The 26,799-nt window shown below is 42.4% G+C and overlaps 2 protein-coding genes across 15 annotated transcripts in view; both read right to left on the reverse strand.

Moving 5' to 3' along the window:
- Window positions 1-26,764, reverse strand: part of TBCE (tubulin folding cofactor E) — a 52,531-nt gene extending 25,767 nt beyond the window's left edge. For 5 of the 6 annotated variants that reach the window (XM_087777280.1, XM_087777279.1, XM_087777278.1 and 2 more), the window contains exons 1-2: window positions 1,583-1,739; window positions 1,028-1,154 (exon numbers count right to left, since the gene is read on the reverse strand). In XM_087777280.1, coding sequence (XP_087633406.1) covers window positions 1,028-1,127 — 100 coding nt within the window. In that variant the 5' untranslated portion in view covers window positions 1,128-1,154; window positions 1,583-1,739. Of the gene's footprint in view, window positions 1-1,027; window positions 1,155-1,582; window positions 1,740-26,645 lie in introns of those variants that run through there. The other variant, XM_087777276.1, reaches the window with a different exon arrangement.
- On the reverse strand, window positions 2,382-26,786 carry GGPS1 (geranylgeranyl diphosphate synthase 1). 9 transcript variants are annotated; one of them, XR_015708934.1, is made up of 5 exons: window positions 26,646-26,786; window positions 21,906-21,998; window positions 12,947-13,017; window positions 6,289-10,311; window positions 2,382-3,096 (listed from the first exon to the last, which is right to left on the reverse strand). XR_015708934.1 is itself a non-coding variant. In XM_087777285.1 (5 exons), exons 3-5 carry the CDS (start codon window positions 18,505-18,507, stop codon window positions 9,550-9,552), a joined length of 852 nt encoding a protein of 283 aa, XP_087633411.1. In that variant the 5' UTR covers window positions 18,508-18,705; window positions 21,906-21,998; window positions 26,646-26,688; the 3' UTR covers window positions 2,382-9,549. The 9 variants fall into 9 exon arrangements, 7 of the variants coding, with proteins under 7 accessions (XP_087633411.1, XP_087633410.1, XP_087633414.1 ...); XR_015708933.1 differs by having other exon boundaries at window positions 2,382-4,397; XM_087777285.1 differs by adding an exon at window positions 18,489-18,705 and having other exon boundaries at window positions 2,382-10,311; window positions 26,646-26,688.
- Window positions 26,787-26,799: the final 13 nt, after the last annotated feature.

Consider the following 26,799-nt stretch of genomic DNA (forward strand, 5'->3'; position numbering starts at 1 on the left):
ACATCAGCCAGTTGAGGGTGAATACTGTTCGTTATGTGAGACACTGATGAATATATTAAACAATACAGACCCCGGCACTTATTTCTGTAGTACTCGCGCATTACCAGATATCAAGTTATTGATTACCACTTTTCCACTTGACAGACCTGCGGACTTTCAACCCACTTAACAGTCCATTCATCTGGCTTGTAGTTCCCCAGCTTCCAAATACGGTTCTTTATAGAGACACTGTTAAAAGACTTACTAAAGTCAAGGAATATTACATCCCCTGTTCTCCCTTTGTCCACATTCCCAGTCACATCATCACAGAAGGTAATTAGGTTTTCCAAGCACAACTTGATCTTCTTTACAAGTATCAAGTATTCCCAACTACCATCTTGTCCTTCATAGGCTTGGAAAACAGACTCCAAGGGAACATGCTACATGATCTTTCCAGGAACTGAAGTGAGGCTGATGAGTCTACAGTTCCCTGGTCACCCTTCTTGCCTCCTCCAGAACTGTATGCAAGGCTAGTCTCCTTCCAAGCATCAGCAATCTCCCCATTCTGTCACCACAATTTTTCAAAGATGACATGTAGCACTCTCACGATTGGACTGGTCAGGTCTTTCAGCAAGCTGGGATGAGTCTTATTTGTCCCCATGAATTTGAACATTAGCTGTTGTCTGTCGATCTGTTGCTGCCTGTCTCTTTCCTTCCCAGACTACGCCAGTACACAGAGATCAGGGAACAGACTGGTCATGAAAACTAATGGAAAAAGGAAGGCGCTTTCTTACATCTTTCTGCTGTAAGAAAAAAACGTAACCAATTTCAACCAAAAGTACATCTTACACTCCTTTTGACAACTCTGACTTCCAAAAAGGCCCAACAACTTATCTAGATTAGAAGTTGCCATATTTACACAAGAACAATAAGGAAAAAACAATCTGTAACTTGCCACATTCTACTTGACTTTTTTAAATTAAGAACATAATTAGAATTTTGAAAACAACCATGAAATGTAAAGGTTATTTACTATTGTGATGTTTACCTGCTGTAGGAGGAACACTGCCAACGTAGCGCACAGTTGCATACTCCGTGCCGCACAAGATTCTTCGACCCAGCGCATCAGAAGGCACCCGGGCAGTCATCCTGGGAAAACCGGGCTACTCACAGACCTGCAGAGGCAGAAGCAATACCCTTAGCACACGCAAATCACTTTTTTCATAAGCCCCCTTCCTTGAGTTGCTTTTGTTAGTGCCCAGCAGCACGCTGGCCTCCTGCAGCCAAGGTGTGCCCCCCCAGCGCTACTGCCTGCAGCTCTCACGTGCCCCCAGCGCTCCCACTGCCGCTGCGGGAGCCACCCCCACTACGGAGCAGCCTCCTTTGTTGCTCCTTTCGACCCACAGAGCGCAAACCGCCCCTGGCCGTGAGGGGGCGGGGGGGGGGAGAATCACCGCACTGCCCTGCCCTGCCAGCGAGAGGCCAGGCCGCCGCCGCCGCCCCGCGAGAGACCGTTGCTGCGCAAGGCACGGGCTGGCAGCGCGCGCGGCAGGTGCAGCCGTTAAAGCAAGCCACCGCCTCCTGTGGAGAGCAGCGCACGCACCGGGCGGGAGGAGCAGCCCCGGGCCGGGCCCACGCGCCGGCTCGCCTTCTGCGCGCCGAACCGCCGACACCAACAGCTCGGAGCACAGCCGGCCCCACCGGCCCCTCTTCCGCCCCGCGCGGACTGACAGCTGTCACCCCGCCCCATCTGGCCTATTGGCACACTCCCATTGGCTCCAAGCCCCCAGTACCGCCCTAGCTTGGCCGCTATTGGCCTAGTCCCATCTTCGACCCTGGACAAGTCACCGCCTTCAAGGGTAATCGACGTAAGGCACCGCCGCCGCGGAGCTTTCTGGGTAGTGCAGTTCGCCGAGGCGGCCACGCCGCGCGGTGTTGCCGTCCCTGGACTGCACCTCCCAATATGCCGCGGGGCGAGAAGAGGGCGCTCCGATTGGGCGAGCGGGGCCGGGGCGGGGCCGGGAGGAGGGGCTGCGCGCTGCCCCCTCGTCTGCCGGGGCGTATGCGGGGGGGCGGTGGGGCGTCGTCCCGGCCGTTACCGGCCGCCGCCCGGCTCTGAGGGGATTTCGCCTGCCCGGTGCGGGGCGCCAGGGTCGGGCGGCGGCAGAGCCCCGTGCGCGGGCGTTGGGGCCGGGGGTGCCTCGGCCAGCCTGGGGGCAGCCACAGGCCTGCGGTGGGCTCGTCAGGAGGCGGGGACGTTGCCCCAGGAAACCGCCGCCGTGTTCCTGCTTTAAAGCAGCGCGTGGGAGAGAAGCCATACAACCGTCCGTCTGATACCGAGCGAGATATTGTTATAACCGGTTCAGCACGTGGCTGATTAATAATCAAAAGCAAGCAATGGATTCAGCATCGAGCAGCCTGTTTGTTGCTGCGTTTATTTCAACATCCACTGTTTGAGAAAAGTAATGAACTGGAAGAGGATCCAGAGCAGAGCCATAACAATTAGAGAACAGAACTCATAAAAAAGGAATCAAGGTGTCCAGCACGTGTAGATTAACAGCAAAACCTGAAAGACTTGACTGTATTCTTTAAGTAGCAATTGCTGGGGAACAGAAATTTAGTAAGAGCTCTTCAGTTTCATAGAGGCAGGTATGACAAGATCTAATAGCTTTCACACAGTTCTGTGGTTATAAAATCAAAGCATCCTAGTTGACGTTTTCCACATTTGTTCATCTCTGATGAATCAAGTACAGGTATTTGGTAACACTAGTATATTCCAATCAAAGCAAACTGAGTAATACCAAATTCTCTGGCATGCCGATGGCTTGCATCTTCAAGCCACAGGCTTTGAGGGTGTGCTTTACCGCCCGGCATAAAGCAGCTGCTCCCCAAGGGGGCCTTCCAGTGAAGATCTCTGTGCCTTTACCTTAGAGTCTTCCTTTGCCAAAGGTAACGTGTTTTCTTAGGAAAAAGAAAAGTCTTTGGAAAAAAACAGGTATCCTAGTCCTTCTTCCACATCTTTGGTGGTGCTGCTGTCTCGCCTGGGTTCCTGAGCCCATTCGTCTCCCGCAGAGGGCACCCTTCCAACGATCTGTTCCAGCTTTGAACGACGTGAAGCTACACAGACAGTGGTACAAGTATGACAGCAGAAACAACGGCAGTAAGCCCTCTTGCTCTCCTTTTCTGACTCGTTCACCGTTCCCGAGTACAAACCTGAGAGCATGCTCCACTTTGACTGCGTGTCAGGAAAGGTGTTGAAAACAAGAAAATACTTTTCGCTGTCTTTCTGACCCCAGCAGCATGTTTAATAGGTACTTCAGCCATTCTCAGAATCTACATGCATGTTGTTGAATTTATGTATTTAGTATTTCTAAAATGATAATGAGAATAGCATAACTTACTGTTTATTCTTTGCATTTCTTGTTTCTTCTGTTTTAGCACCGTAATCAACAAATAGCTATAGTTCGTCTAATGTACTCGACAAGAAACAGGACAGTCCCAATGCCAATAAAACAACTAGACCAATTTAACATTTTCACCTCGTTACCTAGAATTGCAACTTCTGCATTTTATAAGCTCCTAAGTGAAAAAGGATTTAACTTCAGAATTTATTGAACATTCATTTTGGTTGGTGTAAAATATAAGAGATTAGGTTTATAGCACAGTTTTTACATTTCTGGGAATAGCAATGACAAGTCCTCCGTATGGTTTTTACTTTGACCTGTACACCCCATCCCACCCCCAAAAAGAAGAGAGCATAAGTAGCAATAGGTTCTTCAGTTAAAGTCACAGAAAAACTGTAGGAGTTAGTTCCATGTCTCATGTATTAACTCTGCCATTTTTAAAGAACTTCACGTTTCTTTCCTTGCAACCACTTTTATTTTTTCTTCCTTTTCATTTTTTTCACATGGCCTTGGTGTCAGCCTGCTTTCAATAACTTAAGTTGGTGAAAAGTTGTTTTGCCTCTCTCAGCTAACGGAAGTTCACTGCAGAATAACATATACTAGATTACAGCAAGCGAACAGGCCAGTTTTTGTGTATTTCAAAACAGCTTAACCAAAAATCTATGCATTTACTGTTTTTCCTTTTTACAGACTTCAATAATTACTTTACTGAGTGATTAAGTAACTTACACCATATGCTCCAGAAATAACAACTGAAACATTTCGAAGAAAGTGAAAATAAGCTACTGTGATCAAGAGAAGATGCAACTGCTTATTGACAGCATATAACTCATATACCAACAGAGCAGAGAGTATTTTCGTGGATTGTTTTGGAGTTCAAAAGCAGAAAATTATCTCTGATTTCCCTTCACATCAGAGTTAAGTCTTCCACACAAATTCATGTCAGGTTTTGCAGTGCTCTCCCTGGGAGCATCATGTGAGGCCTCCTTGGGGTATCTCCCATGGTTCTCTACGCTGTAGTAAACAGAGATGCTGGGTAAATGCTTTTTCAATGAGTTAAGTGAGAACCTATTTGTTCCCTAGGGCACACAGGTGAGGAATGCTATCAGGATTCCCATGGTTTAACCTGCATCTTTACGATAAATTTTGCAGATATGCTTGAATGAAAGTGAATTAATGAATCACGGATTACTCCTAGCCACACCTCACAAAGGTGCCTTCTAAAGTAATTAAAAAAAATGCTGCAGAAAAGGTGAACGCTGGTGCTCAGCTATGATAACAGTTATTCAGGAAGGATGTTAACGTGAGGTAACAGTCAAATCAAGTAGGCACATAGCAGATTATGTTTCCCTGGCTTCAAGAATAGAAAAACTGTTAAAGAAAAATACAGTAATGAAACAATGTACTCTGTTTTATTTGTAACTTTAACCAAAGCCTTAAGATGATATATGCAATTTTATATAAATAACTATCAGAATAAATAATTTTAACTTTAATATCTCTTACATTCTATTTGGAAAGCAAGAAGGGAAGCTCAGGGAAGCTAACCATGCTCTTTCGCCTTTCCTAACAAAGTGAAGAAGATGCTGTAAAACGAGGTGAAATTACATGAGGCAGCCTCAGGAGCCTAAAATGGGTTTTCTTATTCTCTCTTTCCCTGGCTCTGCTCTTGCCTTTGTCCACCTGCCAGCTCTGACATTCATCAAGCTCTTGCCGAGTGGGATAATTCATTAACCCAGACAAAAATTAACTCCTCTCCCCCAGGGCTAGCAAGTTAAGTACAACTCACTCTCTACAACTACCTGAAAGGAGGTTGTAGTGAGGTGGGGGTCGGTCTATCCTCCCTAGTAACAAGCGATAGGACGAGAGGAAACGGCCCCAAGCTGCGCCAGGGGAGGTTTAGGTTGGATATTAGGAAAAACTTCTTCACCGAAAGGGTAGTCAGGCACTGGAACAGGCTGCCCAGGGAAGTGGTTGAGTCTCCATCCCTGGAGGTATTTAAAGAACGGATAGATACGGTGCTTTAAGACATGGTATAGATGGACTTGGCAGTGCTAGGCTGACGGTTGGACTCGATGATCTTAAGGGTCTTTTCCAACCCTAATGATTCTATGATTCTAAGCTGTTTCACAGAAAGGTCTAACGGGCATTACCACCAAAGCAAAATAGGTGTTGAAAGCAAATGAGTAGCAGAGGGAAAAGAGCTCAAGCTATATGGGACAAAAATAATTTATGACAATGTAAAATATTAGAGGCTTTAGCTTCTTGGAAAAAAGGTTCCTGGCATTTCCAGATTGCAGAAAATCTTGGATTACTTTTGTGAAGGCATACGATGAGCCAAGATTCAATGTTTCAAAAGCAGACCCAGACTATTTTGTTTGTCCAGGATCAAAAATGAGTTTAATGGTATTGTGTGCGCTATGGTATTAGTAGCAGAATAGAAATATAGCTGAGAAAAGAGAATTACCATGAAAGTACTGAGCAAATAATACAAAGAACACAGTAAATATCAAACCTGAAATATAAAATAAGATTAAGACAGAACAAAGAGGAGCAATAGACACCTATATAGCTCTTGCACATGAATAAAAGCCTCGCCCAATTCAGTGCTAAAGACACATTAGAGTTCAAAACAGTTTTATATAAGGTGAAAAAAAAAACCAACCACAAATCCCATGTTTTTATACCATGTTAGCACTTTAACAGTAACTGGGGAAAGAAGCCATTAATAAAGGAAATTTCCATAGCACATAGAGGCATTTAGATATTTCATAATTAGCAAAATCAACCATAAAGTTAAAGGCACAAAGAAGTATCAACAGCTACTTTCCCACTGCCATGAACATTTTTAGGCTGTTTGTATCAACAACGGGCTGATACATACAGAGTTGCTCTTAGTGGGTACCTGAACAGCCTGAGCTCAAACGGGGAGGTGGAAGACAAGCCATCTCCTCAGGAAGGTCCTGAAATGATGCAATTTTCACTATAACTGATGTGGATAACATCAGCCTTTGAAGAGGCAGAGACAGATGTCCTATCCAATGGCTGGCCACTCAAAGACAGATGACAGCATTCATTTACACCCAAGCAAGCACACAATCGGAAAACAGATTGAGGTGGGGGGAAATGCTAGTATTTGCATTTCTCTTTATATGCACTGCAAGAGCTAAACCCCCAAGAAACGCACCGGTAACCTGATCAAAGTACAACTTGTTGGCAATGGTAGGGAGATAATAAGGGGAACAGTTCTGGCCCAAAGGGACTGACATTGAAACCAACCTCCCCTGTATTTCCCCATGGGCATTTCCACTTGCAACTCAGATTTCCATTCCACAGCAACGCATCTCTTGTGAAGATCAGGAAGAAACCCTACTCCGTGTGTTGTGGGAGGCACAGCAACATGGAGCAGCACTTTAAACAACTAAACTAATTCTGCAGCCACAAGAACTCTCATGCTGCTTTAAGGAAGTGATTCTCCTAACATGGCTTAACACCAGGAGCTTGTACCACAGCCAATATTGGAGAATACTGATGATGATGCACAGTCTCATCTTATGGCACCAAATATAAAATCTACCTTGACTATGGAGCATCATCACTGCTGACACTTAATACTTGAAGATGCTCTACCTGCTTAACAGATGAAGGGGGAAAGATCCCAGCCTCTTCCAACTCCTGAATACATCGAGAAAAACCCTCAGAGACCTCAGTTCATCCTAGCTAAAGTGAAGAGCGAGGATACTCTGCTTCTGGGCCTTTTAAGATATACCTTCAGGGTATGCTTTGAATACTGGTATCAAAAGCCTTGAAGGCAGAAGAGTAAGACAGAACTGTATGGTTTCTTGTTGGTCCAGCTTTCTTTTCCCGGGATACTTTTCCCTCCTTACCCATTTGTGGTTTAAAGGGCCCGCAGCTGGAAAACTTCCAATGTACTTTCTCCTAAGTTAATGGAGGCATGTTCTACAAGGTATGGTATTAGAATAAATACTGGGGTGAGCTGCCAGAATGAACCAAAGAAGTGACAACATAGCAGAGGTCTCAGATGGTAGAGAAGTTTTATACAAAAACAAAAGCTGCCTCATTAGGGAAGTTTGACTACACAAAACTGTTTATATCAGTAACTGAGCAAACATGAAATAGCACTAAGCGCACTTTGCATTGTATATGTTGGTTACAATATCCTAATAGGCACAAGGATATCTTTTACAGTTAAGACTAGGAGATTCTCCTGACAACACTAGTTTTTCCAGTGCTCTCCCCCATTCAGCATCAGCTGCAACAGTGCTTAGAAACTCCCAAGACATTGCACAAAATAAACACTGTACTTTGCTGCAGAGAGTATTTCCTCATACATCATTAAAAATTTACAGGCTTACTGCTAAGCACTGCAAGTTATAAAAAAGGAATTGCAATTCACTGTCATTAACATTAAAGAAGACACCTTTCACCAACTTCAAGCTATTCAGTCCTGGCAACCAGGTCCATTCAGTGACAAGGCTATTATTTTGTGCCTAATCACAGAGCAAACAAAGATTCCTCCTCAGCATGCAGATAAAGGGGATAGGCTATCACCCATAATGTCTCCGACAGAAAGCAGTCATCCTGAATTCTTTCATGCTTGATCACTTTCAGAAGAATCTTAAGGCTGCCCAGGGAAGACATTACAGCAACCTTCTTCACTCAGTTTTCTCAGTGGGTTGAGAGCATGACTCTCCCTGCTTTCCAGGTACAGTAAATGAACACCTACATAAAAACATCCTTCAGCTGTCAGAAAACAAGCACCTCTGGCCATTTCTTTTCAGAGTATGCTTGAGCTAACATGACCGCTGATAGCACCAGTCCTACCTTTGATCCAAACCATTACCTCCCTACACCAAAGTAAAGCTTTATGTGGCTGTGAAGACTGAGGGAACTGACCCTGATTAAAGCCAGCCCAGCCAAGAAAAAACAAACATCTCTGCTTAGGTTTTGTTCACCTTTATATATATCTATTTATATACAGATGAGCAGAGGGTTTTGTCGCTTATCAGCCCTCCCCCCTCAATCTAGCTCTCAGTTCCAGTTCTATTTCGGCATGTCTGTGTACGTAATTTTAAAGCACTATTTAAGCAATTAACAAAACTGAAGTGGTATTATAGCTTGTAGAACAAGATGCTGTACTTCATTTTAGCAAAAAAATTACAGAACTCGTCTCTTTGGAGAGACCTGTAACATGCCTCTAGATAGCAATTCAGAACAGGAATGCAGTATGAATTATGAATCAACTCCTGGAGAAGCCCCTCTCAATTATAAATAGAGATTAAGGAGACCTGCACCAATTATGGTGTTCTAAAGTTACCTGGTGTGAATCCCATCCCATTTCTGATAGCAGCTTACCATGTTGCTATTTACAGTTACATGTATGAGCTCTAATGCATAGATTTAAGTCCCTGGCTACAAAATATTTGACAGTTTAAAAATCTAAAACCAGGTGATCAAAATTATTCACTGCAGAGCTGGAATCAGCAGCAAATTTATGCTTTGCTGATGTAATGGAATCTTTTCTCTAAGGTACTTCGAAATCTTTATAAAGCTACAATTTCAGACTACACATTAGTCTTATTTACTATCTTTCATAATTCACATTCTCCTGAAAATATGCCCAGAAGCTGGATAGAATATTCACTTTAGAACTTGGCATGCTGATCCATCTGATCTTCACAAGTCTAACTTAGAAATATCACACAACAGTTCTATGTGCATTGTGGTTGCAAATACCTTCTTTTGTTAAACATTGTACATTTTGGTTTATTAGAGCATTGTCTGAGAACGCACGATACACTCAGGTTAATCTGATTTAATTCAACACAGAATATCAGCCAGAAACCTACAGTAGCCTGGTTATAGATATGCAATAAAGCTGATGACTGTGTAAAGATGATCACATTTAGATTCAAAACTTGTTTCAGTTCCAGTACATCCACTTTAACAAAGCCATCTGTAAGCAGTTAACAGTCAAGACTGTATAGATAATAGGGTATATATTTTAATACTCAGTGACAAATTGTTTTTAACAGTAATTTCTGTAACATGGCTATAAGAGAAAGTTTTAAGTGAGACTGATTATCACACCTCTGAGATAGTCTGGTTATTTTCCCATTTTAATCCACCCCCAGAAGTGAAATTTTTAATTTTCAGTTTCTTTGAACATTTTGCTCAGCTGTTCAACTAGTGCTACAAGCTCAGGGTTTCCCCCAAGTGATTCAATTTGTTTATAGGCTTCAGATTCAAGCTCTTTCAATGTATTCCGGGTGTACTCAAAGGAACCCACATTTTCAAGGTAATGTACGCAGTATTTTTTTATATCTATGTTCTCTGTCCTTTGACGTAAAATGTTTTGCACCTGAGTACTTTCAGGTCTTGACCAAATTGCATGAATGGTTGGGAATGAGAACTTGCCCTCAGTTAAGTCTTCACAAAAACTCTTGTTTTCACTATATTCTTTGGAGTGCAAGTTGGCATAGTCATCTCTTATTTGGAAGAAGAGGCCAAGTGTGTTAAGAAGTGGCTTTAAGTCTTTTTTATAACTTGAGAACAGCTGCATGAGGCCTACAGCTAATCCAAAGAGACCACCTGTCTTTTGCAGTACCATAGCTTTATATTCAGCTTCCGTAGGACAGGTGTAAGTGTCCCTCCAGTAAATATCCAAGCCTTGACCTTTGTGGAGCTCCAGAAGTTGACGGGTAAAAACTTTAACAGCATCTGGATGATCAAGGGTTAAAACCTTCTCTAAGCCAAGGAAATACACATAATTAGCACAGTTGATTACAGATGGAATTCCATAGATACTGTGTGCCACTGGAAAGCCCCGTCGTAGCTTTGAGTTATCTTCAATATCATCCACAAGTAGACTTGCATTGTGCAACATCTCTGTCACTTCAATGATAACCTATTACAAGAAGAAAAAATTATTAAGTCTTCCACTGTGATTTAACCTCCAGTTTTGCAAGGCCTTATTTAAAATGGATAAGGTTTTAAAGAATTATATTCTCTGTCTGAATATTCTTTTAGTCCATTATGTCATTCTCAGTACTATCAGTAAAGTTTCCCTATATTCTGTGAATTCCTTGGATAGGCCTATTCTAGCACTTCTCTTGCTAACCTATTTCATATTACTGTCAGTTTCATGAACTTTTGCAGCTTCTAGACATTTAAGGTTTAATTGAAATAGTGCTTCATGACTCTCTGTGTTTGAATTAAGTTACCTTGTGAACTTAAGAAAAGACACTGTCAAAAATGCTCCAAAGTTGAAAGTAAGGAGCAAAAAAGTGCAGACAGCAGGAAAAGCTTATTTTCAAAGACATCAGGAAGTAGCCTGAGGAAATGAAAAGACTGCTCTTCATAATGAAAGCTGAAGAACCAGTACAGAGTGTTATGCTTTCTTACAGCCTAAGCCTACTGAATCAGTGGCTGCTGCACTATCACTCCAACACAGAGATTTCTACCTCCTTACCTGCAATGGCTTTAAAATTTGCTTGGCCCTGCATAGGCCATTTCAGCACCTTCTTAGAAGAAAGTTCATCTGACAAACCCATTGTCCTCTAATTCAGCAAGCTGAAGCATCTCAGTGCAGCGTCAGATGAGTACTAGAGATGCAGTAAATAGGAAAAGATGAGACCACTCGGCTGGGGAAAAAGTGAAATGGTGGCAGCCAACAGTAAAATCAACTACCAAGGAACAGTATCCTCAACTGTATTCATCTAAATAAACTACATGAAGACAAATTATCTAAGGTAAAAAAATGTCCTATAAGGAATGCCAGAATTCAGATTTTTAACAAAAGAAATACAAACAGCTGGAAGGGAATCAGGCTGCTAGACAACTGGAACGTCTTAAGAACATTATGAGAGATGTCAAGAAGATGACTAGAGGTGGTCCTGCAGACCTCAACAACTAAGTTATTAAAATTAGTACAAGTATGCACAAAAGCAGTAATAGTTGTGGCAGGATGCAGATTAAAAGATAACAGGGTCTTGTTTTTGTCCTCAAATGACCTGAAGAATAAAAATAAAGTTCCATCGCAAACAGCTTAAGTGGTAAAGGAAACATTAAAGCATCAGTTTTCTTCATAAAGATAAGCCAAACAAGTGGTCTAAGTTTTCAATAACGATTACATGATTATCAGTTTAAAAGTGACGAGCAGAACTGGTAACTTCCGTTCACACAGAGGCACTGCAGCTTTAGTTTACTACAGTACGTGAGAGAAGATGGACCTGTACTGTCATGAGTGTTCAGCAAAAGGGCAAGAAGCAACAGTCAGACTGCAGCATAAGAAATCCCAACTGGATAGAATGGAAGAGTTTGTTGTCATGGAAGGAGTTCAGCATGTGAAGACAGGCCCAGAGAGGCTGCAGAATCTACATCCTCAGATTTTCAAAACTCGGCAAGGCCCCCAGAAGTCTAAAGTAGCTACAGAGCAAGCCCTGCTTTGAGTAGGGGTTGTCCTAGGTAACTTCCAGAGGCTTCTTCCAGTTTGAATTCTAATCTATAATATTAGACTAAACCCATGCATACAATACACAGGTTACTATATAATAAATTTTATTTGGATATGTAGCTGAGCACAAAGGGTAACAAGTGTCTAGCTGGAAGCCAGAATACATCTGGCTAAAAAGTTATATAGACAGGCTGGAAAATAGAAAAGAGTTACTAGATGATGAATACAGCCTCTTCCTTCATTGTTTAAATCGCTGACACCATTTTGCTACTTGAGGACTATGAAGCCACCCTAAAGAGGATTCCTTCACAAACTCTAAATGCACTTCTGCCTACAATTAATGAAATTAACAAGGGACCAGCTGGGTAACAGTCAAAACCATAACTGATTATTTTAATTCTTTATATTGTCTTGGATACAGAGCATCTTTTGTACCCTCAATATGCAGCTTGGCAAAACGGTAGTCTAACCAAGAGGATAATTTTTCATTTGACAAGCCACAGTGTTTAAGTACACAGCCATACATCTTGCACAGATTTGTCCAACAGAAAAGCAAAAGGAAAGGAGAATTCCTAGTCTAATGCTTCTCATGAGGGAATAAGGACTCTAGACTGTATAAGATCACCACAGTTTTAGGTCCAGAACAAGGAGTGGTTTATAAAGTTGATTTAACTGTTGTCTTTGATATTCTTGTATCAAAATCATAAGATTTTATTTTCAACCACTATGTTTGTGTAGTTTACAAAGTAACTGTCTAGCTTCTTTCATAAATCATGGAAAACTCAGTGTTAATAACTGAGTTATGTTAAGTGGGTAACAATGGTAGCTGCTTATCTGTAACTTAGAAGGTTGAGCACACTTGGAAAGAAGTAACTATTCTACATAAGACAAGTCACAGAAGTAATTTCTTTAGTGTTACATCCAGTCAAAGCTTTGCACTAAAGTTGTTTTCCTGAAAGTTTACTTTAATATATTCAGAAACTAGCGCATTTAAGATTTCCAATCATTTATGCTATGTAAGAGAATCATCTGTTGTTAGTAGTCTTGGAAGAAAAGTAACAGCCCTTTAAAAATAATCAGCCAGTACCTGTATTTTATCTTCTGGAACATTCAGCCAGTGATTAAAGGCCTGCGACAGTTTGGTTCTCACTTGCTTACCTACAATAAAAATATTACAGGCATTTATAAAAAAATGACAAAGTTCATTATTAGGGACAACAGTTTGTCTTAACAACTATAGCTGATTTGAGACCAGTAAGCTGATCAGTGTGATCACTTGAAAGCAGAAAATGTATCATAATTAAGTGCATAGCTTGTTTCCTCATTGTATAAAAATCACAATTATCAGCAACTTCAGTTTTAAACATTTCACAGTAATATGCAAAGCACATATTTACCAGTTACTGTAGTTAGTTTTGGCAGTTTTATTAGTAAGTGACCCTGAGTATGTTGGTAACCTGTACAGATCAGCTTACTACTACCTACAAATAACAGCATTTCTTCTGCTTTGGCTAAATCTAGTTTGGTGGAGCCAAGCAATTGCCCTGTTTCATAGGAAAGAAAAAGAAGATCGAAAGTCCAAGTTTAGTGTTAAAATAAGCACTACCTGTTCAATCCGGATACATTTTACATGACGGAGTTAATTTTAAGAAGTTAACCTATGCGCCTATAAATTATTGATGCCAGCTTTCTTTAATAAATTGCTAGGAATCATGTACAAATATTTATTCAGTATCTACTAATGATCAATATGAAATAAAGTCACCCCCTACCCACACTGAGACAATGCTGCTCTGAACTTTAAGAAGCTCACCTATGTATAAGATCTTCAAATAACTGTAAGACAGGTTTAGATAAACAGCTCTGCATATGTAGCTCACATCAACAAGACCTTTGGAAAAAGTTTTAAATAAACTTCAAAGCAGTGCAGCCTAGACAGTGGGTTCCATATTACTCGTCTCAAGATCTACTGAGAGATATAATTCAATGATTCTGCAATATTAGTCCTCATGTGGATGATGCCGTCTTGCCCATAGCACTGAAGGAATCACAGAATCACCTCTCTCTAAGCCTTCTCTATTGCTGTGTGACCAGCACGTACAAAACAGAATAATAAAAATGAGTAGATTCACTTGCACTGATACACCCTGGAGAACTTGGACTGAGGATTTTTCCTTTTCTAATTAAGTCACCACTAGGTAAGCAATAGCTTTGTGGTTTGGGCTCTGTAGCAAGGGTGATAACCTTCCTCCCTGGCTCAAAAGGGCTTCAATTTTTGTCTCTGTTCTCCAAGATTTCCACTGCTTCCCATCACCACCATCTTTTGGTTTGCATTAGAAGAGACTAATGAAAAGGTGCTTCTTTCCCCCCCCCCCAAACAGCTTTGTCCTCTGGCTCTGTCCTGTGTGAAAGGGCACTCTTACCTGGACATACACTATCACTGGCTTGTGTTCTCCATTTTTCTTTTCTGTGCTCAGTTTTAAACACTAATACCTTTCTGCAGGAGGGAGGGATTGTTTTGTCTCTCAAATAGCAGAACAGATATTTTAAGCTCTGCATGTCAGGCTTGCTCTCTATCAGGAGAGTACATATCTAGCTCTAAATTATTTTTTTTTATTAAAACCTGTTTATTTCCATCAATAATTTGCTGACTTAGAAGTTCACTGTTTTAACACAGGTAACCAGAGCTCAAATTTAAATAGAAAAATTAAAGTAGTGCCCAAGAGTTTAAAAACCTTTTACATTAACTAAGCACCACCACTAATTCAAGTTAAACCTGCTTCTGACAACATCTCCTGCAGATACTAAGGATTTTAAACACTTCAGCCACTCAGACCTCCCCCCTTTTCCCCATGTAGTTAGATCAGATTTTGGCCACATTGGCTCCCTGATGTGACTCACTACACACTTGTGACCACCAGTACTGCACAAGGGAGGGACAAAATGTCCCACATCAGAGGTTCAATATTTTATTTTAAAATAATTGCATGAGTTAACTGAGGAGAAAAGATTGCTCAAAAATATTGACAATAACTGTTAAAAACATCTGCCAAACTGTATGGCTTGCCAGTTAAGTATTAACAAATACTTCAGTACATCCATGAAGAAAACTACTCAGAGATAATACTAAGGAAGTGTACCTGATCTACAGCTGTTCATTCACTTCTAAGTTACATTGATACAGACAACATCTTTTTTTTTTACATTAGGCAGCTAATTCTGTTTTTCTGAATGTGTTTCCTAGAACGCTGGATGTTCAGCAACAAGTGTTATTTCATCATGAGGAACATAACTACTAGCACACACTCTAAATCGATTATTAACATGCACAGTGGATTTAGCCACTTCAGTTCCTTAGTACAGACAGCATTTGAATTGTTAGACTTGTCTACCTTGAGTAGCAAGGTTGTCTAGACACTGACTATTCAAGGAAAAAACACTATCTGTATAGTGAAACATTCGTCTTTCCTTTATATAGGTGCAGATTTGCTTGTGTGAGCCCCTTTAAAGAAACATTATTGCTACATAAATGCTATTTTACCTTGTTGTGAAGTCAATCCTACCTGGTCTATGTGATGGCACAGCCATTTTCCGTATGCATGTTTTATGCCTACGGCCATGCTATGATAGCAAAAGACTAACCCCACCCCCCCAATACTGGTCTCAAAAGTCTAGATGCAGAAGCCTCCACTCCTTGCCACACCTCTCCTCAAACTAGACAAGACAATCCAGCGACAGTAGGAGAAAATTAAAAGGAGTAAAACTTAACACTGGCAGAACTATCCAGTTTCTTCACTGTCACATGTCACTGCTCTGTTAATTATTCTAAGCAGACTATTGTAAAACTGAAGAATATAGTGGTTTAACTTCCAAAACTAGAAGCTCTACCTACTGTAGAGAGCTATAATAATAGATATTACTGCACCAAGCTTTTATCAAAGTTATGCTAAATACATTTGGTTTAATCTGCTTAAGATCCCAATATTACCCAAATCAAAGAGCAACTATGGAAAGCTTTTCTCCTTAGTAATGCTGGGTGGAAAAGGCAAGAAAGAAAATATTCAGAATATAATAGATTCACTCTGATGAAAGTCCTACAGATAAGAAGTAAAACCCTTATCCTTGAAACAAAGATCAAGTTACATTAAAGATGTTGTACTGAGGACAATCCCTCCCATCTCTTTAAACAGATGAGATGCTTCTCAAAAAAAATATCAGCCTGACTTACTCTCTATAAACCTCATTGTTCTTGTGACAGGGTACAGACCCAAAACCCACAGACCTCCAGCTCCAGACAGGCTCCTGATTAGTATTTCTTCACTCTTGCTGCATTAAAGTGACCACAAACTACGCCCTTAGGGCAGCACCCCACTTACAGTGAGGGTACATAAAAGAGCTAGAACAGCATGGGAAAGAGCAGAGGGACTATTAACCTAGCCCTCATTAGAGCCTCACTAAGCTAATTCAACTCATTACCCCAGCAGAAAACTGCCTGCTTTTTGCTAGGTTAGCTTTCTGCCAGCTTTATGTACTGAGTCAGCTTATGAAGTGGGTCTGCCAGAGTCAGTACAGGGTAAGCAGCAGATGCCAAGAGCCCGGGGAAGGCGGCACTGCCCTTCTGGAGGGAGCAAGCTACTACATTACCTCAGCTATATTGTACACTTCCACATTCAGCTCTGTCCTCTGATGGATTAGGGCTAAATGGATACATTCCCCAAGCAGACCTCCCCACACAGCTACAAGGAACACTACAGCCAGCATATGTGAACTGCAGGAAGACAAGCAAAGAGAGCAGGCCCATACACTTTTAAACTTGAGCAGTCACTTTTGACAGATTAAGGTCACTGTAGAATTGTCTAGTTTAACTCCCCTGTTCAAAATAGGGTTAACTAGTCGAGGGCTGTGATCCCAATTTTTGCCTGGTTCCCTCCTCTCAGGATCCTGAATGCCACCATCCCATGGTCACTGCAGCCACAGCTGCCCCCAGTCTTCATGTCCTAACCAATTCTTCCTTGTTTCCAAGTGTGAGGTCCAGCATAATGCCTTCCTTCATCAGCTGCTTGATCACCTGTGATAGCAAGTGGTCACCAATGCACTCCAGAAATCTCCTGGATTGCCTGTACCCTGCTGTGTTGTTTTGTCTACCAGATACTGTGGTAGCTGAAGTCTCTCATGAGGACCAGGGCCTGTGAATATGAGGCATCTTCCAGTTGTCTGAAGGCCTCATCTACTTCTTCCTGCTCAGGTGGTCTGTAGCAAAGACCCACTATAGCATCACCCCTATTGATCTGCCCTCTAATCTTAACCCATAAGCTCTCAACAGGCTCATCATCTGACTGAAGGCAGAGCTCCATGCAGTTCAGCTGCTCTTTCACATAAAAGACAACTCCTACTCCTCACTATCCCAGACTGCCTTCCTAGGCAGTCCGTATCCATCCATTGCAGCATTCCAGCTGTGCTAGCTGTCCCACATCAGATACCCCAATAAAACTGCATGCAGACCTCTAACTCCTCCTGTTTATTCCCCATGCTGTATGCATTTGTGTAGAGGCACTTCAGAGAGGCACCCAGTCCTGCAGATTCCCCAGAGAAACTGTGAGAGTTCCCCCATCATGTTGACCTGTTCATACTTCCTTGTTTGAGTGCATACACCTGGGATGGGCTGCCTTCAGCTTGGCTCTGTTGATTACAGGGTGTCTCTTCTCCACATCAGTCTACACCCTTTGTTTTAAGTTCACCATTTTCTTACTTGATTGTGGGCAGTCATTCCCCTCTATTGTAATTTCTAGTTTAAGTCCCTTCTCACCAGATTTCTCAGCCTGTTGGCAGAGACACTTTTGCCCTTACTTGGGTAGGTGAATGCTATCTCCTTCTAGCAATCCTTGATCTACAAAGGGAGTCCCATGGTCATAAAACCCAAATCTCTGCTATCAAGATGAGCTAGTTGTTGACAGGCAGGATCTGTCTGTTCTTCTTATGGTGAGGGGAAGGGGGTTGAAGATCACAGAGAAAAGCCACCTGGCTTCCTGTGTCATTGGCCCTCATTTCAAAAAGCCACAAAGTCATGCTTGATAAGCTCCAGGCATCCCCTTGCTACACCTGTTAGTACTCAAGTGGAAAAGCTGCAGGGTTAAGTTGGCTGAGGGTGAAATACACCTTGGCAGTCCCTCTAACAACCCTGATCAGGGCTAGCCAGAAGCAGGAAACCTCCCTAAGACAGCAGCTCAGATGGAGGCCTCTGTCCCCCGCAGGAGGCAGTCTCCCCACTGCTATCACTTGCTGCTGCCATCAGGTGCTGGCCTGATGCTTTGTTGTACACAGAACTTCCAGCCATGTGTCTTCTTCCAGTGCACTGAACCTATTTGGCAATTGCACATCTGCTTGAGGAACAGGAAGCTTTCTCCTCATGCCAGAAGCCATCAGCTCCCAGCCTTCACCATTGTGGAAGTACCCATTTCCCAACTTGATATGCACAGACTGTTCCTGCCCCTCCTTCAATATACCTGGAAGTTTCAGGCTCTTGAACCTGCAGGGTCTTGCTCTTTTTGTTATTTCTGATGCTGTACAGCCTGCTGACCCCCTTCCACTCCTCCTTTGCTTGGTGACACACATTTTCCACCACTACACACCTTTAAGGGGCAGGGACATCACTTTCTTCTGGCCCAGTGGGTGCCCCCAGGCATCCCTGCAGCTCAGAACCTGGAGAGCTGCAGCCTCCCTCAGGAACTTGGCCCAGGTTGAGGCCTCTGATGTGCCAAGTGTAGTTGTGCCAGTGGTAGGGATCGCGCCCTGTGGTACTTAACTCCTTCACCAAGCTAGTCAAGTTCAACAACCCAGCAGAAAAAGCTGAAAAACAAAAGCCAGGGAAGATGCACAGGCATGAAAGGGATCAGAATCTACCCCCTTTCAATAGCAAGCTGTTGACCATATCAGTTTTACTGCAACTGAAACTCCATATACTCCTTAGTGCTGCAAAAACAGCTACTGCTGTTAACTCAGCCACTCAGAGATAAAAGATTCATCATCTGTGTGAATCAGGCCATTTGTGAGACAAACCACATTGGAATTTGTGAAAGTTAAGCCTGTTTATTGCGCTTCATTTACAAGACTAAAGGACAGAATACTAGATTAAGCAGAACACTGCTTAATACTGCTAGTATGGCAATGTTCTACTACAATGAGATTTTACAAGAAAAGTTACTGTTTCAGTATGTATGTTCTCCCAAGCACTAAATTCTACTAGTGAAGGAATAAACATTAGTTACCATACTAGCAGTTAAAATAGCAACATAGTAAAAAAAACCCTTAAGCCTAGTAGTGTCTCTATCCTAGTACTGTTAAATTCATAGAAATAGACAAGCTTAGCCCCCAAACTGTTAACCATTAAAAGTCCTAGTTCATTAATGGGAAGCAGAGTAATCAACTTCCTCTTGTATTGACAGATTAATCCTTAACAGTTAGAAAAATTTGTGTTCTTACGCTACAGACAACATTAGCAGGCACCTATTTTTTCCCAAACAACCTTAATACTGTTACACAATCCCTTTTTATATAAAAAAGTTTGATATGTATCTAAATTCATTCAAGTTCCCATAGGTTACTAAACTGTTTGGAGAGTTTGTTTTTAACTAGTCTTAAAAGATAAGCAACTGGACCATTGTATGGCCATAAGTGTACATATTTGACACTCAGCCAAGCTTTCTGCAAAAGCCCCTCAGAACTCAAGCTGATCTGACACAGAAACAACTCCTTGTCCCCACCCTTGTGCCAGCTCACTAACAAGACAAGAGAAGATTAACCAGGCAAGTTTTTTAGCAGGTTAGGTGATTGATACTACCTAATGATTTGGTTAGCAAGTTGAGAACTGGCACAAGTTAAGGAAGCAGGAGAATACTGCCAGAAGCATAAAGATGGAATGAAACTGCCTCTTTCAGCAAAAGCTTGTTAGATTAGCTCAGGCATCTTTTTTGGGCTCCACCCTAATTGTGAACAGCTAGCATATGCCCAATTTTTCCCCCTCAGCAAGCGTTGGTGCTCATACTGATTACAAGGTTCACACAAGTAACTGGCTTCTACTGATCTGTACTTGGCATTGCTGACTTTCGGCAAAGCCACAGTGTTTCAAAACCAGTAAACATCCAGCTATATGATCATGAACCCTCACTGCTTCACTTGTTACTCAGCACAAGCTTTCCACAGGTACATCACTTTTACCTGCCTAGTTTAAGAGAAGTCTTCCCTTTTGAATCACGCCACCATTTCTGCATAGAGAGAAGTGTATCTTCTCTCACCTTCTCCAAAATGTAAACTAAATTAACAGGAGATCAACATGTTAAAGTGGACAATCAGATTTATGACACTTAAGCAGGATAAGATATAAAATGCTTGCACTGCCAGTATGTATAACATTACATAAGCCATCAGTATAGAGCGATCAGGGTTGAACTCACAACAACAAAGCATAGGAATTTAGCCACAGGAGTCTAGGTGGGAAGGTTAAGCGTATATCCTAGATACATCATTTAAAATGAAAGCTAACTGAAGAGCTACTAGTCAAGCACTTTTGCCTATGGAAGCTTTTTTTTTTTTGGCACTTTTTGTCTGTTGTATATTTCCTACTAGGAAGCTGAGCTTTTTTTGCTGGTACCTACAATACCTTAAAAAAAATTAGCAGCTAAAGATGCAGAGGTGTTATAATAATATACCTTTGTTATGTGATATAACCTAACCAAACAAAAAGCACACCTAAAGATGGTATTGGAGGAAAGTAAATTTCTTCAGAACCAGCTCCTAGAAAGCTCTCTGGAATATCATACACTCATTCTCAAGGCAGTTCTCTAGCAAAACCACCACCCAGTTCAACATAGCCAAATGGAATATACTGTGAGGAAATGGGAAACAAACTTTCTGGCATTAAAAAGGCATGTTACTGCCAAATTCTTTCCTTTTCTTATTTTTCAACTCAAGTAGTGCTAACTGCCAAGTCAAATGAAATCACTAATGTAGATAAGACAATCCTGGATATTTGTAGAGATAACAAAATTCATTATTTACAGGTATAACGAATTAGGACCCACAGGACCTACCCTGCTGATACACAGGTCTTGTTGCAGATGTGCAAAAGCCACTTAGTACTGTGCCTGTGATTCATTACGCTACTCATCTAGACAGAAGGTCTTCTATCCCAGTCAGATTAATTTTGGTCAGAATTATTTTCCGTAATATTTACCACATTTCGGATCTTACTTAACTACACCAGTATGTGATACAAGCTGGAGAGAAGGCAATCATGCAGTAGTTTTAATGACAAAGTAGTTCTGCCACTGTTTCTACAAAGTTAGTCACTTTGATAGCTTGTATGGTCTTCCCTACACTAAGTGTACAAATAAAAGCCACAGCAAACAATCCAACTGTTTAGTCAGCAGAGAGGCTTCTGAGAGGCATATCCATATAGCAGTTCTGTATCAAACTGCCTCCTGAATTCTGCTAAAATAGGTACTGTTCAAGATCGAAAACTTCATTTGAAGTGTTACTAGTGACCTGATAACACACAAGGACTGTTTGATCCTCTGGCAAGTGAAGAAATCCAGGGACAGTCAAAACTGGCCACAAGAACGCCTGGCTCTACGCATACCAGGGAGAAGAAATTACACAAGAGAAACAGGCTGGGGGGGCCGGGGGGGGGAGAACACAACCCATTGAGTCCAGTCCAACAAGCAGATAAACTCAGGGATGGCGATGTTTTGTTCTTTAAGTATGGGATCAAGCCTTCAGTACTTGCCCTTATCAGTCAGCTACTCTGCCTGGAGAACAGAGTAACTGAAATACTACTTACACTGCAACAGACAGACTCAAGAGCTATTGTACCAATCTCACCAAAAAGAGTGGTTCTAAAAGAGGAAGGAAAAAATATTGAAAACTTACTTTTAATTACTCTTAAATACACAAATCAAGAATGGATAAACTTCATGGCTTATACTTCCCGAGACAAAAGTTGCTATAAAAACAATTTTGATATTTAAAACCAACACTGTACAAAAACTTGCCTGGTAGTTGAAGTAAATACTGGTACGGCTCTAGGATTCTTTTAGATGTTTCATCCATCCCATCCATTTCTTTATTTCATAAGAGGTAGTTCACTGTTAAAGAAAGTGTTATTAACACTATTTAGATCAAAAATTAGGAAAGTAAAACAAATAGATGCATACAATAAAAAGTCAGCTGACTTCAAGGTTAGGTGCAAATACTCCGATTTTGAACATGACACCTTCAGTTAATGCTACCTTTGCTGCATAGAAAAGTTTTCCGGATGTCACTTAGAAAAGAAACAAGGATATGCATTAAATAGTTTCCTTTAATTACTCATGAATAGTTTAAACTAACTCCCAGACTTTGTTTGCTCTTTTATATGTATTAGACAGCTTAGATGATAGAGAAGTATTTAAAACATCAGCATTCACAACAATGAAGCTCCACTGTAAGTCTTTAGAGAAGATACTCAGCATATACAAAACCTCATATGACAAATCTGATTAGACCTCCCTAAATGCTTTCCCCATACAAAAGCGGCGATGCCCAAGAGCAGAAAATATACCTTACACCAAGACAACCTAAACAAGTTGAACACTAGTTTCAGCTTTCTGATAGAATTCTTCAGTCCTGTTTTAGAAGACAGAACAGGAATTACCATTTTCTTACCTCTGATTAAGCATACAGACATCTTTACACACTTTCCCAGATACTATATACATCATAGACTTATGATAAACCTTTTAGGATCCATTCCCTACATCGCTCAACAATTTTCTATTTATTAGGTTTCAGTTCACATACCTTCAGTCATCTATATCTGCATTTTTCTAACTGTTTTCTATAGTAGCTTTTCTGTCCTTTCACCTCTAGCCTTCCTTGCTGCACTGCAGATGCAGCAGCTCAAAACAATTCTTCTAATGTCATTTTAAGACAGGAACTGCAGCAGTAGCATAAAGTCTCATGCTACTTCAGCATCATTCCTCAGCTACTTAGCTAGCATCCTGGAAAGGATGTACTTTTTTGACTGAATAGTTACATAAATTATCCATAAAAATAACTATTTTAAGGTGATATTTATAAGTATAGACTGATGCATTTTTAATGTAGGTACATTAAGGGGAGTGGCTAACATAAGTGGAATAAACTACGTTCCACACTTGCTCAAAATAATCCAGCAATACTTTCCCATCAAAAACTCAAAAGATCAGCATTAAGATCACTGCTTCCTCTTAAGCTACCTGGACAAACGGGTATTCCTCAAGATTCATGACGTTTCCCTTTCAGTACAGCTCAATCAGTTCCTGTCTACTCCCATTCCCACCCTCCACACCCATAAGGATTTGCAGCAGTCCAAACTTGGGAACTGATGTGCATTAATAACTATTTTCCAAGCCTAGGTTTGGATCCATTCCTTTATTTGCTTCACTGCATATGCTAATCAAATGTATTAGCACTTCAGGGGCAAGAAAGGCTATTTAGGCAAACACAGTTGCCAATAAAATGCTTGTAAGACTGCAAATTTTGGGAAAGCTTTGTTTCTTAGCAGTACAGCCTTTCCCTCCTATCCCACGGTGTGCCAGCACAACTAGCCGTCAGGCCACACAGTAATCTAAATCAGATTTGACACCCTCAACTCCCTATTTTGTTTTCAGCTTGTTGGTATAACAGAAGGCATAGGAACTGCTTTTAAGACAGCACTGCCACTGCGAGTCAGCGGTCAAACTGTACCCTTACATATCAAGGATAAGTCTCAAAGGACTTCAGTAAGGAAGTGAAATCAAAAAGATTATCACAGTCCACCTCCAGATGTTTTAAGCAGAAAGAAGCTGGTAGGGATGGATCTAAGGAGACACTATCAACTTAACAACTCTCCTGTGACTATTATTTGTCAAAAAGCCACACAGATGGTTTAGAATTGAAAGTGCCTAGCTATCCAACAGAGGTGGGAAGAGATGTTAGGGTTGAAATTGCTTCTCTGTAAAAGTTTCTGCTTAGAAGTAAATCTTAAAGTTCTTCCTCTCCTCTCAGGGAATTAGGAGGTTTCTTGCCTGTCCATAGGATGCTAAGACAATATTCAGAATCCCTAACTAACTTGAAATTTGCTAGTATTACAGCATCAGACTAAATCTTTGCATCTTTTGGCACAAAACTGATAGAAGTCCATCCGAAATGCTGCTTATCAGCAGAAAATTAGTTAGGCACTTTTCACAAGTGCCAAGATCTTTTTTTTTTTAAATAAAAGGTAGACAAAAAAGCTCTAGCAGGCAAAGAGTGGATGGTAACTTAGCTTAAATCACTATAGTTAAACTTTTATAGACTGCTATGCTACCTTTAAATGAAATGATAGGTAACGTCCGCTAAGGAAAAGAGAGACAGTCTGATTATTCAGACAGTTACATACCTAATACACCCACCAAAACAAGAACAGTGAGCAGAACCTACCCCAAACTTATGCAAAGAAAGGGACACTTGATAAAGAAATATGTAAATGAAGGTGCTTATAAAGGTCTGTAAGCAAGAAAACCACAATATGAGACTTGTAATTTTACTGCTCTTTGCACAAAGTTATCACATTTGATACACTTGGGAAATGTTTGATATTAAGGGTTTCCTACCTAGGTGACTGACCAATTTACTGCAGAAGTTACACTGCTGCAGAAAGCCTTCTCAATGAAGACATTTAGAGACAATATCTCAGTCAGCATCTCCTAATAAAAAGTAAAATTGCTAGAAGTTAAATGAAAGGGAACGCAAAGCCTTTTGTTAGTGGAAGTGCAAGAATTGATTACATGTACATTTATTCAATGATTACAGCAGCTAAGACCATTTTGCCTTTTAAACCAGTACCCAGACTGGCTGCATTTCAATTCATGCATGACTAAGTTATTTTTCCAGTTATTTTTCAGTATCCCCACATAAGCATACAGAACAGATGTTATGGGCACCGTCCATGCAATTGCAACAGAGGGCCTACAGAACTGTCCTTTAGACCACAACAAACCATATCTGTAAAGATCTCTCTGAAAACACACAAGACACTAGAACAAAATGGTGACATGGGCTTCTGTAAGTTGGAGCTACTCTAAAGCTAAACTTGAATCTGTGATCTGTGTCTACGAGCTTTCTAGAGAGGATGCAAGTAACATTAATTCTAGGTTACATGTCAAGAAAAATCTTCACTTTGGAAGTTCATAAAACAGCTGCTCATTCCATCCCTTCCATCCCATTCTGCAGAATATCCTCCCCCTCCTCCAAATTAGGAGAATATGATCACTGAAATAATCCAGGTTAAATACAGAAATGGTATTTTAAAAAGCATCATCATCTCAGTGGCTCCAATCACAGTACAGTTACACAGAAAACAAAAGAGAACCACCAAAGCAGCAGAGAGTTGTAGTGCAAAAGAACCACCCAGAAAGCTCTTAAATTGGCTCCATCACACAACTTAGTGCACCTAGACACTGGTTTCATTGTAACCAGTGGAAAAAAAAAAAAGCCTCAAATAGGGGGATGTAGCAGTGAGAAGGTCTGTTTCAGAAGGAATACACAGAAACTGTTGTGAATGTGTATTGTTTCAAAGAGTCTATCAAGGCTCTTAATCCAAATGTAATTTGGACAGGATACTTGTCACCCTAGCCCGCATTCTCATTCTAATTAGCAGAGTCCTCTTTACAACCCCTCCCAGGCTGATACCGAACAAAACCTTGTATTCCCCTTAACGGTAGGCAACTTCCCACAAGTGGGAGGACAGTCACAGACCTTCCCCGAAGATGCAACTAAGTAAACAAGCAGCTTTCCATAGCTGCAATTTCAACGCTAACACCACAGCAAGAACATACTGTTGCTGGAAGCGTGCTTCCATTTTAGTAGGATTTCCAGACATAATTGGGCATGAACGCTACCGAAGCCAGACAACAACGCCGGGGCTGTCCAAGTCCTCGCACTACGCCGTGAGAGCACACGGGCAGGAAGGGTTTTTAAGCTGCAGGCTGGCCCGAGGACAGAAAACGAGCCGGCAGAAACCGCGACTACTTCTGAATCGCTTCTCAGATTAGAAGGCACGTTTCACAAAGGACATGAAGTTGTTACCCTGCTTGCAGGTGCTTAACCCCCGCCCGAAACACCACCGTCAAACCAAAGGAAACAGGGCTCATTTTTCGCAGTTCAACGTAAGAGAAACAAACGCGAGGGAAGCGGCAGAGCCCCTCTAGCCGCTTCCACAGCGCAAAGGCGAGCAGCCCAGCCTCGCCAGCGCCATTTTAGATAAAGCGAGACCGAGAGCCGAGGACTCCTCGCTCCCCCTACCCGCCGTCCATCCCCATTTTCTGATCTGCGCTGCCGGCAGCCGGGCTCAGCCGCCGGGGAGGGAAGCGCCGCCCGCCGCGGCGCCGCCAGCCCGCCGCAGCCCCGGCCCCCGAGCGCTCAGTCAGCCCGCCCCGGCGGCGGCGCGGCGCCGCCCAGCACGAACGGCGGCCGCCGGCTCCGGCCCCCCCTCCCCTCAGCCCCTTCCCGGCCCCCTTCCGGGCAGCCCGCCAGCCCCTCCTGGGCGGGGCGGCCGCGGGACCCGCTCCCCCCGCAGCCGGGCTCGCCCTCGCCGCCCGACCCCGCGCGGAGGGGAAGGACCGGCTCCTCTGAGGAGCGGCCCCCTCCCCCGCCCGGACCCCTCCCACCAGCAACGGCCGGCTAACGGGCAGGCGGCGCGGGGCGGGCGGCCCGCGCGCCCGGCCTCAGCCCGGGCAGCCGCCGCCGCTCACCTCGCCTCCGCCGCCAGCCGGAGCCGCGCCGCGCCGCGCCGCGCCCCGCTCCGCTCCGCTCCCCCGAGCAGCCTCCGCTCCAGCAGCGGCCGCGCTAGCGGCCGGCGGGAGGAGCGCCGCCCCCTTCCGCTCCGGCGGGCGCCACCTTCCCCTC

Source organism: Nipponia nippon, unplaced genomic scaffold, assembly GCF_047370975.1.
Source record: "Nipponia nippon isolate SJK-2023a ecotype South Korea unplaced genomic scaffold, ASM4737097v1 scaffold_4, whole genome shotgun sequence".
NCBI classification, from domain to species: Eukaryota; Metazoa; Chordata; class Aves; order Pelecaniformes; family Threskiornithidae; genus Nipponia; species Nipponia nippon.